Source organism: Scyliorhinus torazame, chromosome 8 (assembly GCF_047496885.1).
Source record: "Scyliorhinus torazame isolate Kashiwa2021f chromosome 8, sScyTor2.1, whole genome shotgun sequence".
Taxonomy (NCBI): Eukaryota; Metazoa; Chordata; class Chondrichthyes; order Carcharhiniformes; family Scyliorhinidae; genus Scyliorhinus; species Scyliorhinus torazame.
Genome location: NC_092714.1, coordinates 187386293 through 187403951, shown reverse-complemented (window position 1 = coordinate 187403951; position 17659 = coordinate 187386293). Strand labels below are relative to the sequence as shown.

The 17659-nt window shown below is 45.5% G+C and overlaps 1 protein-coding gene across 2 annotated transcripts in view; it reads left to right on the top strand.

The window, feature by feature from the left end:
• The window catches only part of LOC140428305 (solute carrier family 12 member 5-like), a 1013162-nt gene extending 997251 nt beyond the window's left edge, over window positions 1–15911 (top strand). For both annotated transcript variants that reach the window (XM_072514639.1, XM_072514638.1), the window contains one exon: window positions 8710–15911. In XM_072514639.1, the coding sequence (XP_072370740.1) occupies window positions 8710–8801 (92 nt within the window). In that variant the 3' untranslated portion in view covers window positions 8802–15911. The remainder of the gene's footprint in view (window positions 1–8709) is intronic.
• The last annotated feature ends 1748 nt before the right edge of the window (window positions 15912–17659 follow it).

Below are 17659 nucleotides of genomic sequence, written 5' to 3'. Positions count from 1 at the left end.
CGATGCCACGTTATGTCAGCACCATCTCCTGTGCCTACGGCCTTTGGTACTCCTCCAATAGGCCTCACAGTCACTGGAGTGTCACTGACACCCCCTCCTGAATATCATGGCTGTGTACTATCATCTGCATCAGTTCTGGGAGAATCTTGGCCAGAGGCTTGGCATCTGGCTGGGACCCAGCAGACCTCCGATTGCTGTCATCCTTTGATTTTACTGCCTCCACCTGATGTCCATCAGCAGCTGTTTGGTGCTCACCAGTTTCTGCCCCAGAAGCCTGACCACTACTGTCGCCCACCGAGGTGTCTGTCTCTGCCCTGATGGAAGGTGTGGCTGACAGCTGTGACGCCTCGATGGTGGTCTCCTCAGAGCTCGCATCTGAGGTGTTCCCTTGGGTGGCGAGGGGGAACTACTCCGGACGGCCAACATCATCAGATGGAGACCCTTCGAGACAATGGACATGTGGCCAGTGAGAGGGAGGGATCTTTTTGTCTGACATGACCAACTCACTTTAGTCAGGTCATCTGAGTAATCCCGGGTAGCGGGCCCTCACTTCAACGGCACAGAATGCCTTCGTTATCTGTGACTGCTCTCTCATCAGGCATCCTGCACGCCAGGACTCGAATCTCTGGTCTCCATTGTGTCATGCCCTTTATGTCTAAACTGAGGTCACAGGTTTGAGTTGCAGGATTGTTCTTCAGTGGGGCCATTTGGCTCAATTTTCTTCTTCATCATCAGAATATTTTCCCATCCATACATTTGAAATGTGGGTGTGGCAAAATTTGAATAGGATGATCTGAGAGTGAGGGTAGAACTCAGTTGTGATGGATCTCCAGTATTAAATAACCCACTCTCTATGCTCAGACATTAAGTAGATTCAGCTTGTGCAAGGTTCTGATCTACTGCTAACATCACATACCTTAACATAATTCAAAACCTTTGGAAGAGAGTGAGGGAGTGGGTAGACATGCAATGATTGGGGAGTGAATGGGAAGGGAGCTTCTGCGAGATAATCCCAGCAATTACCCCTCACCCCAAGTAACCTGGAACTGTTAGTAGCATCTTTCCCCATCAATGTACCACTCACCATCTCCCACCCACAAGGAATGAGTAAAATGAGAGAAGCAAATTAGAAGTTATGGGGAGTGAAGCAGACAAAAAGTGAAGGAGAGAGACAATTGTAGTGAAGGAATGGTCACGTGTAGGGACAGAGAGACAGAGAGAGAAATGGTAACATAAAGGCAGCAGAGAATGGGTTGGAGCAGAACAATATTCTCCGACTCATCATGTCCAAAACAATAGGAGATTGCTTAGTGTATATTTAATAAAACTGAAGTGGGAAAATAGTACACAAACTGCAGAGTACAAATATTACAGGGCCTTCCAATAAACAAATCGTGATCACAGAACAAATACTGCAGGGGTGCGAATAAACTGGAAGTGACTGCAGTGAAAATACTGCAGAAATTACCAATAAACTAGTCAAGACTGCAGCAAAAATGCTGCCGAGGTTGTTAATAAACTGGAAATGACTGCAATGTAAATGCTGCGGGTTTGTCAACAAACTAGTTGTGGTGACAGCAAAAATGCAGCGCAAATTGTTAATAAATTAATTGGGATCATGGCTTTGTCTCGCAAGAATGTGGTTATGCTTGTAGAATTTAAATAACGACAGTTTTCAGTACAGTGCAGTCACATTGGAAGTTGCTGGCTGAATTAGGAAAATGAATATAGATGCGAGATTATCTTGTTAGCAGGGCTGTGAGAAAAGAAACAGCAAGAAATATTCAGAGTGCTCATTTGTGTTCGATTCAAAGCATTAAAAAAATGTAACTAGTTCTGTATTTGATGTTCTCAATCCTTGAGAGACACAGCAGATTCATAGAATGATTACAGCGCAGAAGGAGGCCATTTGACTCTTCGGGGGCGATTCTCCGATATTGAGGCCAAGTGTTCGCGCCGTCGTGAAAGCCATCGGGTTTCACGACGGCACGAACAGGGCAGGCACAACCTATTCTGGCCCCCACACGGGGCCAGCACGGCTGGAGAGGTTCACGCCACTCCAGCGTCCTTATGCGGCGCCAAATGGGCGCCGCGCCAACCCGTGCATGCGCAGTCGGGGCAGCCCAATCCTGCGCATGCGCAGTTGGGCCGCGCCATCCTGCGCATGCGCGGGGAACGTCTATGCACGCCGGCCCCTCACCAACATGGCGGTGGTGTTCTGGGGCCACGCACGGAAGGGCGTAGACCCGGGGGGGGAAAGGCCGGCCCACCGATCAGTGGGCCCCGATCGCAGGCCAGACCCCATCGGAGGCCACACCGGTGAAGGAGCCCCCCTCCCTCCCCCACAGGCCGTCCCCCCAGCGTTCCCGCAGAGTTCCCACCGGCAGCGACCAGGGGTGGACAGCGCCGTCAGGAACCTGTTGTGTCGTAGTGGCCGCTCGGCCCATCCGGGCCGGAGAATCGCCGCTCGCCGGTTCTCCGAGCGGCCCGGTGCGAGTCACGCGCCCCTGGTTTCCGGGGGGTGGGAGAATCACGTGCGGGGGTTGGGGCGGCGTGGTGTGATTCGTGCGGCGTCCCGGCGATTCTCCCACCCGGCGTGGAGCTCATGGTTCAGAGGCAGGAACGCTACCCACCGCACCACAAGACCTCCTTCTTTTGTCATAATCCACTTTAAATATGTGCCCTTGATGCTTCCACCAATAGGAATAGTTTTTCTCTATCTACTCTTTACACACCCCTCATCATTTTGAATACTTCTAGCAAATATCCTCCAACCTTCTCCTCCGAGCATGACAATTCCAATATCAGCAGTCTATCTACTTAACTGAAGACCTTCATCCCTGGAACCATTCTTGTTAGCCTTTTCTGCACTCTCTCTAATGTCGCCACATCCTTCCTGAAGTTGCCTTCCAAAACTGAACACATTACTGTCTCTGAGGCAGAGCCAGTGTTTTATATAAGTTTCTTGCTGTTGTATTCTCATAGAATCATAGAATTTACAGTGCAGAAGGAGGCCATTCGGCCCATTGAGTCTGCACCGGCTCTTGGAAGGAGCACCCTACTTAAGCCCTCACTCACATAACCCAGTAATCCCACCTAATATTCTATGCCACTTTTAAAAAAGCAAAGAATGCTGTATACTTTACTAGCCACTCTGTCAACTGGTCTTGCCACATTCAATGATTTATGCACAGATATAGGCAGCACCCTCTGCTCCTGCACCCCTTTTAAAATTGTACCCTTTATTTTACATCATCAGAATTTTCCCTGAACCGCACTAAATGCAGTGGTGGGCGTGAAAAAAGACATTTTTCACGCCGAGCGCAAGTGCGGGATTTTGCGGCGTATCATCCACTTCCCGCCTCATTAATTGTGCAGCCAGAGGATACACGTCGTATCGCTGGAGTGCCTTATCTCAAATGCAGCCTCGCAAACAGTTCACAATGCCTGCAGCCCAGTACTTGCTGAAGACATGGCCTGAAAGCCGAGAAGAGTTCAGTGACCTGTCACTGGAATGCCTTATGGAGACCCGCTGTGATGTCCTCAAACCCACCCCTCACTCCACAACTCTAACCATAGGCGGTCCAGCAATCTCACCACTCTAGCGTGGGGGCAGTGGTGGTCAGTGTCAACGCTGCAAAGAAGAGGTCGGCCATCCAGTGCAGAAAGAGGATGAATGATCGCACCCGTGCCACCAAGGAAAGTCAACCATTTCAGCACTCTCAACTCACATACTTACAAGCCCATCACATATTCACTGGCATCTCACTCACTGCCAGCTCAAGGGACATCGCCACTCACTCTCTCACAAACAATCTCACATCTCCTTCTGGCTTCATCTGCTCTGGAGACAGCTCAGTCCTCACCATCTTGGTTTCCCCCTCCCCCAAGTAAGTCCTCGTCCCGCGGCCATTGAAAAGCAACCCCCGCCATACTGCTGGACTGGTAGGTAGAGACTTGCGCGTGAACTCCTGTAAATGTGATCTGGTGCTGCCTGCAAAGCCTGGCACTGATGACCTCGAGTGCTGCCCGAAGTAAGGTGGGCAAACTAACCTCAAAGTTCCAAGTGAAGTGTAGGTTGCCAGGAACATGTTGCTTATGTACCATTCTGTGAGCCCATGATCCAACATGTGGAGCAGATGATCACAAACTGGTTTTACGATGTGACATGAAATCGATTTTTGTGATCTCCTGATAGTTTCCACTCCTGCCTGCTCTGAGGCTTGCCACAAACAGAAGTTGGCCTCTCTGTGTTCTTCCTACCAAAATGGAGTACTTCACACAGAAACCCGCCCTTGCGGAAGGCAGGAAAAATGTCTTTTTGCACGCACTTAGTGCAATCTGGGGAAAATTCACACTTCTCTGCATTAAAATTCATGTACCACTTGTCTGCCCATTTCACCAGCCTGACTGTTCTTTTTTAACATCTTTTTAAAAAATAAATTTAGAGTACCCAATTCATTTATTCCAATTCATTTATTCCAATCCTCGTTTTGTACACTGAGGAGCTCCGCTCACCAGAACACCCCAGTGTAGCGAGAGAATGGCACACCGATCTCCGAGGCCCCTGACACAATCCCTGACATCACTCCCCCAGCCCGAGCACATTATGGGAGGGTAGCCGGTTGCCCCCAACACCCGTGCAGGACACTCCAAGCACAATAGCACACACAGAAAATGCCAGCTTGGCACTTTGGCAGTGCCCAAACCAGCTGGCAATGCCACCTGGGCACTTAGGCAATGTCAGGCTGGCATTCAGGTGGCACTGTCAGGGTGCCTGGATGGCACCAACAGTGCCAGGGCACCACCCTACCCAATGCTGGGGCCTTCAAACCCCTGGGAGACCCCCACGGGTGCCGTTCGATCGGTCCCCGTTTGTGGGGAGCAGTGCTGAACCGTACTCTCCCAAGGTCTCCAATGCAATCAGGTATCTCACTTTAGTGTGTGACTGGCTGTCTCGCTCTAATATGCAGATTTTCATAAGAGTAAACCTGCCCACAATGAGCGGGATTTACATCGCAATGTCATGCGTCCAACACAATCTCACCAGGTGTTGCGAGCCGGGTAGATCCTGGCTGCAGGGTCTCCTGGCTTTTATCAGCCAGCCAGCGCCACGGCAAGCTGATTTATGGGCGTGGCGTGGCCATTGGATCGTGGCCAATGTGTTGACGCCGCGATTGAATTGGTGGACTTCTAAGACAACTAAACTGGCACCGGTCTCGGAGAAATTCAGGATCCGTTAATGGGCTAGCACCGGTACCACATGGAACTCGAGCGATTCCAATGGAAAACGATGTCCGACTCGCCGGGTCGGGATTGCCACTCAAGTGGTTGACAAGCTGCAGCTGCATATCAGCACTCCCCACCAACACACAGAAATCCCACTCATCAAGATGGCAGCAAGACGTGCGGCACCCCGTTTCGTGGATGAGGAGCTGAAGACCCCACTGGACACCATGGAGGAGAGGCAGTCCACCCTGTTCCCCAGGTGGGAAGGTAGCTGCCACCCACCACCGTACACTGGGCCTGGGCACAGGTGGCAGAGGACATGAGCGCCATTGGTTCCACCACAAGGACCAGACACCAGTGTCGCTAGAAGCTGCACAACCTCCTCAGGGCAGCCAGACTGTACCCCTGGCACCAAACCCCATCCCAAACATCCATAACTGCTCTCCTGACCCAGTGGGCGACTGAACCTCACCCCCCAGCAGTGTATTTGCTCCCCAACCTGCACCACATGCTAGCATCCATACCGGCCATCATAGCCGGGTGCCCTGGGCACAAAGTTCACCAGCTACACATCCCCTGTGCTGCCCACGTCTGACTGTCTAACACTGTGTGCATTCTGCCCCCCACCCCCTCACCCCAGGAGAAGGCGGCACATAACCGGAGAGAGAGAGAAGACTGCAAGGGGAACCACCGGACCTGCAGCCCCTCACCACCACAGTGCAGCAGGCATGGGACCTGGCTGGTGCCCGGAGAGAGGGCAGTCGATGAGGCGGAGGACAGCATCGGCAACCAAGTGAAGTCCCTCTGCATTGCAGTTTCTTATGGTATGCATGGTACAACCCCTATCACGCCCCTCCCACACCAACCCCCCCCCCACCCTCTCACCACCCCCAAATCATCCCCTTATCATTCCCTCACCTCACACCACCTCACCACCCACCCGATCCCCTCACCACCCTCACACCAGCCCAACCCACAATCCAATCATGCTTCATGTTTTGTGTGTTGCAAGATCACCTGGTGATGAGTTGGGCCCTTCTGGTGTCCCCAACCCCCACCCTAAACGCAAGCAGATTCCAGCGATGAGGAGCCAACGGACAATGACGCAAGCCCACAAACACCAACTCAAAACACCCGGATAACCAGCCTTGGGACCACACTGGCTTCCTGTCACAGTCGTCACTACTACCCTCAACAATCCCAGAGACACTCCCCTCGGTTCGGCACTTTACTGAAGAGGCTCCTGGGGCACTATCTGGTGCACAGCACACACATGTTGTGGTACATCAGGTGGAGGTGGGAACCCCCGAGGGGATGGACGGTCGGAGGGCAACCCGACACCAGGGGCTAGCTGCCATCCAGATGGGTCTCAGGCTTCTGGAAAGGACAGTCCCATCAATAATCGAGATGCAGCCACAAAGCCAGGGACTACATGATTGACTGTCAGCAGCTATCCAGTGTCCGCAGGTGCAGTTGGAGGAGTCCAACCGCGGGCAGGGGCAGGAGGCGGTGACGACCATGCCTGCTACCCAGTCCAACACCGCAGTGGTGGTGTTCGCATTGGAGGCCTTCGGAGCAAAGGTATCGGCCATGGGTCAGGATGTTCAATGCCTGGGGCAATCTGTGCGGGCGGTAGCTGAAGCAATCACAGGGCTGCCCTGTCACAGGCAGCTGTGTACCGTGGCCACCTGGACATTACAGCGGCACTCCAGAGCTTTGCCCAGTCACAACAGGTCATGGCTGAGGGTGTCATCAGCATTTCCTGGGCGCTGGTTGATCTGAGCCTGTCCCGGAGGGAGGTGGCGCAGTCACTGGATGATGTGGCAGAGTCCCAGAGGGAGGCGGCCCAGTTCTGTGCTTCATGGCCGTGAATCTGGAGGCCCTGGTCAAGACGAGAGCATGCCTCCATAACTGGCAATGCCAGGTGTGGGAGGGAGCCTCAGGAGTTTGCTCAGGTCCCACCCTGTGATGAACGGTTACTGCCTTATCATCATGTAAGGTGATGTCCCCTTTAAGACCAGGCTTGGAACCCTGGGGACTCCGTCTCTGGCTCCGCCCATCTGGGAGCCATACATAAAGGCCTGCCTCATGGTCTGTATAGCAGTCAGCTCTCGTCCAAATCTGTAGCATAGTTATTAGCCTAATAAAGCCTTCTTTACAGTTTAATCTCTAAGCATCATTGAGGGTACCTCACACCCCCATCCCACGGAGTAGCCAATGGGTCATCTGACATCCCAAGAGAGGAGGTGAGGCCATTGCTGGTGACTCCCATAGGGGAGGTGCCGGAACACCACAGTGCCTCGGACTGCCCCCCAACACCCACCCCCCCTCCTGTCCCTGCCACATCCGATGGACAGAGAGCAGAACATGGGGCAACATGCCACTTGGCACACCCGGGCAACTGCCGGGCCCATCCAGGCCAGGTCACTCCGGAGGGCGGCAGCCAAGGCGACCCATGTCACAGGGCAGGATTTGCAGCAGGCCACCTCCACCCCTGACGTACCACCTGCGGATCCACCTAGGCAGAGCCTTAGGGCCCGTAAGGCCAACAAAGTAGACACCGGTTAAGTTGGCATGGGTATAGCACAAAGGATAGCATTAGGGGCTAGTGCACAGACTTTTATAGCGACGTTCACCTGTTCTTTTGCAAAATAAACACCTGTGCACAAAAGTTCCAACCTGCCTCGGTGCTCTTTCAGAAAGGTGTGAGGGATGGGCTGGGTTGGCTGCAGAGCAGCGGGTGCGGGGATGGGGGGGGGAGGGGGTTGTTGCTGGGAGTGAAAACAGGAGGAGGGTGGAAAGTGCTACCATGGGCAGGGGTCAGATGTTGTCAAACGATATGGAGCAACAGAGCACATCGCAGAGCGGGTCGCCATCATCCTCCATCCCATGGTCCAGACTCGCTCTTACCACCAACCCAGTGGCCGCACCCACAGGTAGGAATCACAAAGGAGGTTGCCTGGGTGGGGGGGGGGGGATGTAGGATCCGTGGTAATGGGAGGGGGTGGTCGGCCACAGCAGTGGGAGGGAGGGAGGTATGTACACAAGTTGTGCAGCCCCTGTGCCTGTCCGGGCCCCATGCCCTGGCCATCCTGCACATCCTGTTCGTCGGACGAGGCCTGGAGTTCATCCCCCTCCTCCAGAATGAGATGCGATTGGAGGGATAGAGAGGGGTGAGGCCATGGCTAGATTTGAAAACAAGGATGAGAATTTTTTAATTGAGGCCTTGCCAGATGGAGAGCAAATATAAGTCAGTGAGCACAGGGTTGATGGGTGAGTGGAACTTGACGTAAACAGGTAGCAGAGTTGTGGATTAACTCAAATTTATGGGATAATCATTTATTTGAATTAGACCAGTCCACCATTCGGCAAGTTGGTATATCGTGAGGTTTTGATCCCTGCAACATTTTCACCTTTGTCTTTTAATGTCAGCTGGATGTTTGTCGAGACTGAAAGTGTTTTCTTTGACGGACGCTACAGACATGGAGTTCCTGGAGGTGTTGACAGAAGGCCTGGACAGGGTGCTGTTGGTTCGTGGTGGGGGCCGTGAAGTCATCACCATTTACTCGTGAGCTCCAGTCCACTGCCAATATTCGCTCAATGAACCCATCACAGCTTTTTATCGGCGACTCCCAGTCTCTTCTCAACGTATAGTGTTTGCCATGCAGCTAAAAAGACTTTCTAACCGGCTCCTGGTAATGGTTTTTTGTAATATGTTTGCCTTTGATGACAGGATAGGAAGTAGCACTGAACAGACAAGGGGATGCTCACCTACATAGCTTCTTCTTGTCTTAAATGACTTTGCTTATTGTAGTCCTTTCTATGCTTCACTTGTCTCCTAGGAACTGTCCATCCAAGTTGCAATATTAGAAAACATTTAGGGTCACTGAATACTTCTAAAACTATCATTAGTGTACATGGACACTCAGTACGTGTAAGGAACCAATTATAGGGAGTGTAGCTACGCACTCAAATCAGCATCATTGCATGACTGGACAAAACTTTCTGAAAAACATACAAATTGCAAGTTAACCCTTGGTACATTGTAGGTAGATTAATCCATGGTCTGGTTGTTAAGCTGCGAACAGGATAATTCACCAGTGCTGGTACTCCCTTATTTCGCAGTGGAACGTCATGCCAAAGGTTGATTTGCTCGCATCCTTGATGCAACTTTGTTAATCTCCAGCCATCCAGACCACAAAACGTTGAAAAACTGTCCTGTTGAATTGGTTTTCATCCAAACCAAGGCCAATCTATTCTAAGTGGGTTCTGATTCCAAAGGGAACCAGGGGGCAAATGAAAGCAGAAAATAAATCTATTTTTTTCGGGGGTGGGGAGGGTGTTGATGAAACAGTGTAAAATAGATAGACTATGGTATATTAGATACAAATAAAGTAAAAATGAAATAAGACATAATATGGGGAACAAAAACTAGAGTTAGCAGAGGTAATGTTCAAAATGCTTTATTTTTATTTCACTATGTTGGTGTTTGTTTTGGTTGTAATACAATAATGATCTTACTCTTGGTGTGTGAGTAACTGTAACATTTGTGCTTCTTTCCGTGAGATACTAGTTCCCCAATGATCGAAGGGTTAATTGGACTTGTTCAATAGATGTGAAAATGCTCCAATCATTATTTGTTACACGCACCATAATTAGCTGAGGTGTGCATTCTCTAATAATACTGCTTCAGAACATATAAGGTTTTGTAGCATGCATTTCAAAATATCAATAAATAAAACTAGCATCCTTTTTAACATATTTTGACTTCTTAAAGAAGTTGTGGTTACTTTTTTTCTGGAAGAAATTGAGGGGAAATATAATTATGAGCAATATGAATATATTTTCACAGATACGCATTTTTCACTGACCCTAAAAATAAAGAATCTTCAACTATTGCAGGTTGTGTACATACAGTTGTTTTCTAACTAAGCTACAAATAGCAAATTACTGTAAGCTGCAAGAAGGGCTGTGCTATATTACTCAAATTGCTGTGCGAATCTATGGAACTTATAAAGCAATCATTTATTACAAGATTCTGAAACTAAATATTTCCACCAGGAAATTATTTATATTAAGTAAAAAAAAAACCTGAAATGCACATGATTAGCATGTATCATATATACCCTATTGTAAAAATGTTTACTTTTCCATTTTTGTTTCTGTAACATATCAATGTGGTTGCTCGTGATTTGGAGTTGATTTCAATTGTATAACTAGCTGAAATAATTTTCAAAACTTAAATGGCATCTATTAAATTGAAAATTATGGCTTTGGCAACTTGTTCGTAAGCATTTAAAAGCTGTCGTGTTAGCATTTCCCTTTGATAATTTTGTACATATTGTATGCATTTTAACAGATTGCCACAAATGACATTTGCAGTAATTATTTTTGACCATTCAGTGCATTTTATCAGGGAAATCCAATCAGAATCTACCCAACCCCATCAGAATCCAATCTATCCAATCCGAACAGGGAAAACAGAAGGCAAAGCTATGACTGAACATAGCCAGACACACGTTCAATAGAGTTGCAGTATGGCAGGAGTCAACCCAATCAATATATTGAAGTTGAAAAACTGAATTTGGGTAATAGCAAATTGTGAAAATAATATTCTGGTCTAGGCAGGTGTGTGTGTGTAACTTTAGATCTCCGATCAAAGCAACCAACTGCAGTTGTAAGGAATTCAGAAACTTAAATGTTTAACGTTCAAACACACAGTGGTTTGAAAGAGATTGGTATTTTAGAGACAGATATTTATTCAGACATACTGCTTAGCTGACAATCTGACAAGCATGTGAACGCCAGATAGAATAAACTTTCAAAGCACCTTCGAGCTTTTCTCTTTTCCTTTGGAAATAAACCTAATTTTTATTTTCCCATCATTTAGGATTTTATTTTTAATGTTCTTCCTCCACCGAAGAATGTATTGCAAAAGAGGATAATTGAATGTCCATTGTTGAACAAAAGTAACAGTGTCATGCATTCTGTGGCCACAAGGAGTCACCAAAAGGCTTCTGTTGCTGATCAATTATTTTTCTCAGATACGATTCAGTGGTTCCCTCATATTATTGTCTATGATTTGAATAGTTAAATAAAAAAATGAAATTTGTGTCTTTAAAAGATTTGGAGCTCTTTGGTTTATTTTGTACAATGGCTATTCCTTTTTCAACTCCATACATCTCCAACTGACATCAGCAGCATCAATAATCACAATCATGTTGTCTTTGCATTTTTCAATGTCTCATAAATGAGGTTTGTTTTTAAGTCAGTGAAAGATATAACACAATCTACCTCTTTTTTATTTTACTGTAATTCCTTCAAAAATTACTGAATTATCATTGGCTTCCCATAGTTACGATTCACAGCAGTAGTGCTGTATTGGTGAACAGCAACACTGGTGCAGGTGTGACCAAGAATTATTCAGGCTTGGCAATGTGAAAAACAATAATGCATGCATGAAACCATCATCCAGTATTGTCTGGGCCCCACAGAGGCACGGGCTAATGTCAAATTGGATTTAAAGTATTGAGATAAATCGGCCAAATGTTTTGTTTTCTCAGGCTTTCAAAACAGTGGACCAAAGTGCTATTCCCACCCCTAAATGTTCTTAAACTCTATAAACAGTGAATGCAATTCCAATAACTCTGGAACTTAAAGAAAAATCCATACAACAAATTCAGAAGTTCCTGGAATGTTCCCTAGCAAGTTGAGTGAACCCTGCCACTATTCATTTCTATTTCATTTTAAAATACTTGCCTTTTACTGGCATGTTCATAATGGAGCAATTTCTAACTGTTTATTGGTACAATGCAGTTTCTAACAATAGAGCAACCAAGTTTGTAAAAAGAAGCAACAGAAATCGTGCTACCGATTTTCCCAACAGTATCTATAGAATCATAGAATCCCTACAGTGCAGAAGGAGGTCAGTCGGCCCATCAAGTCTGCACCAACCTCTGAAAGAGCACCCCACCCTGGCCCACTCACTCACCCTATCCCTGTGACCCCACCTAACTTGCATATCCTTGAACTGTGGGAGGAAACCAGAGCACCCGGAGGAAACCCATACAGGCAGTCACCCGAAGCCGGAATTGAACCCAGATCCCTGGTGCTGTCAGGCCGCAGTGCTAAACGCTATACCACCATGCCACCCCATAGGACTTTATCATATAATGGCTGACAGTACCGAGAGGTATTGACTGGCCAGTGTCTAATCCACAGACATTTTACTTACCAGTTTCTAACAGTGCATGTTACTTGCCTCCAAATAACAGTATTTATGGTTAATTACTGAAATTCTAAAAATGTTAAAATATTTTATTGACCTGTTTCTAACAGTCTTTAGAGGCATTTTTAATACTAATTCTAACAATAATTCCCAGCATTCTACAGACCAATAAAAGGCACAACTGTTTACTGGGCAGTTTCTTTAAAGGACGCTGATATTTAATGGATAGTTTATTTCGGCAGTTTTCGGCTAGCTGTGTTTTCCACTGTTATCTGGCCAGTGTCATTCAGTGTAGCCAGAAGTCTACATCCTCATTAACGCATCCTCATTGAATAAAGTCTGCAGGGGACCATTCTAATTTACTTTTATATAATCAGTATATTTTATTAAACTGACCATTCTCCATGTGGCGTGGACCCCAATTTGTTATCCACTTAGATTTATAAAATAAGCCAAAGAGAACAAGATTGTCTCTAAAATTAGACACTGTACAAAGTAATTTATTGCAATCGGCACAGGAACTTGAATAAAACAAAAACGGCATGAACTTTCAGAGGTTAGTCATAAAAGGTGAAAGCATAAGATTGCTGTTCTTTCTACTGATTTCATTAAGTCCAATCAAAAAGTGTCATTGCCTGTTGCATGCAGCACACTCAGCATTTGTTTGAGATACAGTCAACCGGATACTAGCCACTGAATGGTCATTGGCAGTTTTAACTGGGGAAAAAATGTATCTGAAGTTGTATTTCAAGCCCTATCTTTAATATTAGTTCTAGAATGTGTTTGAAGTATATATCTCTGCATCCCTTAGTCGGTCCTATAACCTGCTAGGTGTTGTAATTACAGTATTTTTTGTTCATCTCTTACTAAGACACCATGGGAATATTTGTATTGTCTGTTGGACCAACCATGAAGGCAGCTTTGATCTATTTATTTTGTGTATCACTGTCGGTCTCTAAAGGGAGCCCGGGAAGGGGAGGGAACCAGATGTAGTCACTGGCGCTGTCTCATGAGTGTTTAAACACAGCACTTTTTCCTTCAAATAATGCTGTTAGGCCACAATTTTAACTATATGCAAAAAAGGTTATATGCAAAAACACCAACTTCCTTGCTTTGAATTGCATACTTATAACTCTTCAGGTAAAGTCATTCATTTACGTGTCGACGTGTCATTTAAAAAGGTTTCCATTTGAATTCGACAGGTTACCTTTGTCAAGGAATTCCAACATCATTTCACATCGGTTCCTTTGCAAAGTCCTGTCACTGAAATGCAGCAGTGAATGGTCAGAACATTTTTTTTCAATCCCGTCCTCCTTGCCTGCCCTAAGCAACAACAAAAAGTTGATCCGGGTTTCACGTTTGCGGATTGGATATCTTGATGTATCCCATACCAGTTCTTAGCTGAGTTTACAGTCTTTCCCCAGGACTGAAATGAGTTAGTTGTGTGATGTTGACCAAGGTGCTGGTTGTCCGCAGTAAAGGACATTGCCACTCACTTCAATTGCAATCGCCACAAGACTCGGTATATGCCGCCCGCCTTTTTGAAAACAAAACTACCTGAGGATTTTACATATGATGTGGAGATGCCAGCATTGGACTGGGGTGGGCACAGTAAGAAGTCTTACTACACCAGGTTAAAGTCCAACAGGTTTGTTTCAAATCACTAGCTTTCGGAGCGTAGCTGACTCACCTGATGAAGGAGCTATGCTCCGAAAGCTAGTGATTCCAAATAAACCTGTTGGGCTTTAACCTGGTGTTGTAAGACTTCTTACTGATTTTATGAATAGAATAGGGTAATCTGTATTGTAGCATTTTCACATTTATTTCCTGCCTATTTCATGTTCAGTTCCCACCTTGAAAGTAAGACAAGTGTCAGATAACTAATGTATGATGGGGTCATTTTTAATCATCTGTAGAGAGGAGGGGTTAGAAGGGGGGGAAAACGCTTAAAACTGGGAAATGGGAATAATGTCCAAACTGTTCCTTCTCTATTGAGGGGTAGCATTGCAGGCAGTAAAGGGCCCGCTTGGGACTTGTCAAGCCAACAATATTTTATTCAACCCTGTTTCCTGACTGACTTTCATCAAGTTTCTGTACTGAGACTTAATAACCCATTCAAAACGCAAGCCACTGTCAGAAAGTTCAAATCGAGCCTTCGAGAGTCTTTGGTGAAACACCCATTTGGCTTGATAGGTGCAATAGAAACTCGAATGGAAGAACCTCAAATAAGGTGGCCAAAAAAAAAAAAGAGTAGTCATATTACTTACATGCACAAATGCAGTTGCCAAAATCTGTAGTCATTGCAAGTCTTAATGGATGTTAAACGTGCAATATTTCTTCTGTTTGGCCAATATTAAAATAAGCACTGGGAACACACTTATCACTAAGGAATTAAAAGACGGATGCTACATGGTGTGCTAATGGTATAAAGTAATGTAACTTTATCAGAGAATGGGTCCCTGCCTATCAATGTATGTTGCTTCTAACAAGTGTAAGTGAGCGACATTATGAGCTTGACCTATTATCTGAGCTCTGGAAACTAAAGGAATATGTTCAAGCCTTGCGCCTTTTTTGAATTACCTTGGGAGATGCTGTTTTCTCCATGGTAATGCTGTGGCCAATCAGAGTTGACTTACCAACCAATCAGCAGCCTTTACTCCTGTAGTATAAATTGTTGATTGTTTGAAATTTGGCATTCTTGCATTTGTCCTGATAAGTGCAAGACAGAAAGCTTCAGCAACATGTCTCTCTTTTCAGCAATGCCCAAGTTCTGTATTGATGAGCAACCACTATTAGATCCTTTGATAATTGTGGCACATTTTCAGAATTGTTTCTTTGTTTCACGACACTAACAACAGTAGTAAGACTACAGACCAATTGATGAAAATAGCCATAATCACAGAGGTAGCTAAATAAAATGTTCTAGAGACAAAAGAAGCGCTAACATTTGGTACATTATCTCCTTGAAACGTAACACTTTGGATTCTATATTTGTCTGACTCTTAAGTAATTCTGTAGTGAAGGAACACAATCATCTTTCTCCAAGGGTCCTTACTGTACAGAAGAACGATACAGTTGATTAAAGTGTGATCAACTTTAATAATTCCAATATTAGGCAAGACAAGCTAAGAAAAATAGGTGCTATTTCTTTATAATGCGAGCACCAGATTTGTTAAGTCTGTAAAAAGAGATGCATTTAAAAGTATTAAGAAATGAAGCCTACATTGATAATTGTGCTTGTGTATTTTTCCACTGTAATTGAGTGTTTGCACTCTTGAATTAATTAATGTAAAGAGGAACCTAAGAGTCTGGATGCCTGTGTATTCCCTGGTGTGTATTTCTGTGCTGTGGTATATGTTATTGTTCAAAGGTTGAATGCATGCATTTTTCAACTTGTAAGAAAACTGTCAGAAGGTAAATGGATCTGCACATTTTAATAAAGATTGTAAAATAATATTTGGAAGGCTGTAATAATTAGGATGTTGCATGACTGTTTATACTTGATACCTTTCAAGTAACTTGTAGACAGACAGCCAGCAACAAGGTCTCTTTAGAATATTTATTCTGGAAATTTGAGCTATTTCAGTGTGACATGACTAAGTCAAAAATAAGTAATACCTTGAGGAGTCCCTTCAGAATCATCCTCGAAAAATTACATGATTCTTCTTAGAGTATTTGTTAATTGATAGAAATAGTATGTACGCAGAACAATACTTTTCACTATACCTCGGTACACGTGACAATAAATCGAAATTTAAATCTGAACACAAGATTATGTACTACAAAAAACAATGAATTTCAAATACTTTGCAATGTGTGCCAAACAAAATTCGACCTCAATGTTCATAGTCTTCCAATTATTTGAAAATCTTGCCACTTCCTTAGCTGCCTGCCCTTGTCCTACATGGAGGTTTCTCCCAATAGTACACCACTATTTCTCACGGAAGAATGTCTGGTGGGATTGGACATGATTCTTTCTAACTCCATAGAACCAAAGACTATTGCCCTTTCATTGGTTGGAATAGTTTCTAATCACATTGTGGAACTCAAATCAGTGTTTCTTAGCAAACTGTGAGAAGGCATATTATTGTTTCAAAAATGGGATTAGAATTATTATTCCTACCTAGAGTTGGATCCACTGCTAATATTATCTGGCAAGGTTATACTGAAACCACTATTCTCACATAGGGTGGGAGTAAAATGATTATCCCTTTATAAAGCAATTCTAGAATCAATATACCTTGGTGGGTTGAAACCAGAGCTCGAATTTGAAAGTGAGAGAAGAAAATTAAACATCACAGGAAGGCCATGAGTTGATCAGCTGGTGGGCACTGTAGCTCTATATACCTATCTCCAAAGTAAAGAGTTAGTGTAATGGATTGTATTGCTCTTTTTAACTGGATACTAATATGAGAGTTATTAATGATGATATTGCTTTTCAGAGTCGCCAGACATCAAATAATACCACCACAAAGTTTTCCGGATATCGATCAAACACCAAACAACCAGTTAGTTAGTTCAAGTTCAATGATAGTTTATTTACACACAAGAATTACTTCGACATGCAACATAAAACACTACAAGCTAAATTACACCTAACACCACAACAATCTGTACTTAACTTCAGGCACCCGGCTTTATGCAGAGGAACAAGGCCTTTGTTCGGATCTTGCATGGCTGGGTCTGGAGAAGTGACTTCATTTCTGCTGGGCTCATTCGTCTTGTAGCGATCGTTGGTCTTGAACTTGTCTTCTGGTCGTGATGCTACACTTGGTTTTAGGCATAGGTCGGGGCCAAGAGAGACTGAACACATGGCAGGGTCTCTCTTTATCCTTCTGGGGTGTTGCACTCTTTTGGGCGGCCCTTAGCTTTGGACCCAATAATTCGGCAGGCTTTGATTACTACCTTCGATTTTGGCCAGTAAAGGGGCGGGTGCCTTGATGGCGGGGCGTGTCCTGAGCGGTCATTGACCTTGGCTTTTTGGGCTCCTTCAGCAAAGGGAGTGGCGCCGATGAGTCTGTTTCTGTATCTGTTACCTGAGTACAGGTCTTTTGTTCTGGGGAAATGGGCCTAGAGTGCAAAGTAGCTGGGGGTTTCGATAGCGTCTAGTTATCTGAGTTGCCAATATACATAAGCTCTGAGCGTCTGAGTCCTGGGTTGACCATATTTCCCATGGTCCTTTGCAGGTGGCATTATTTCCCA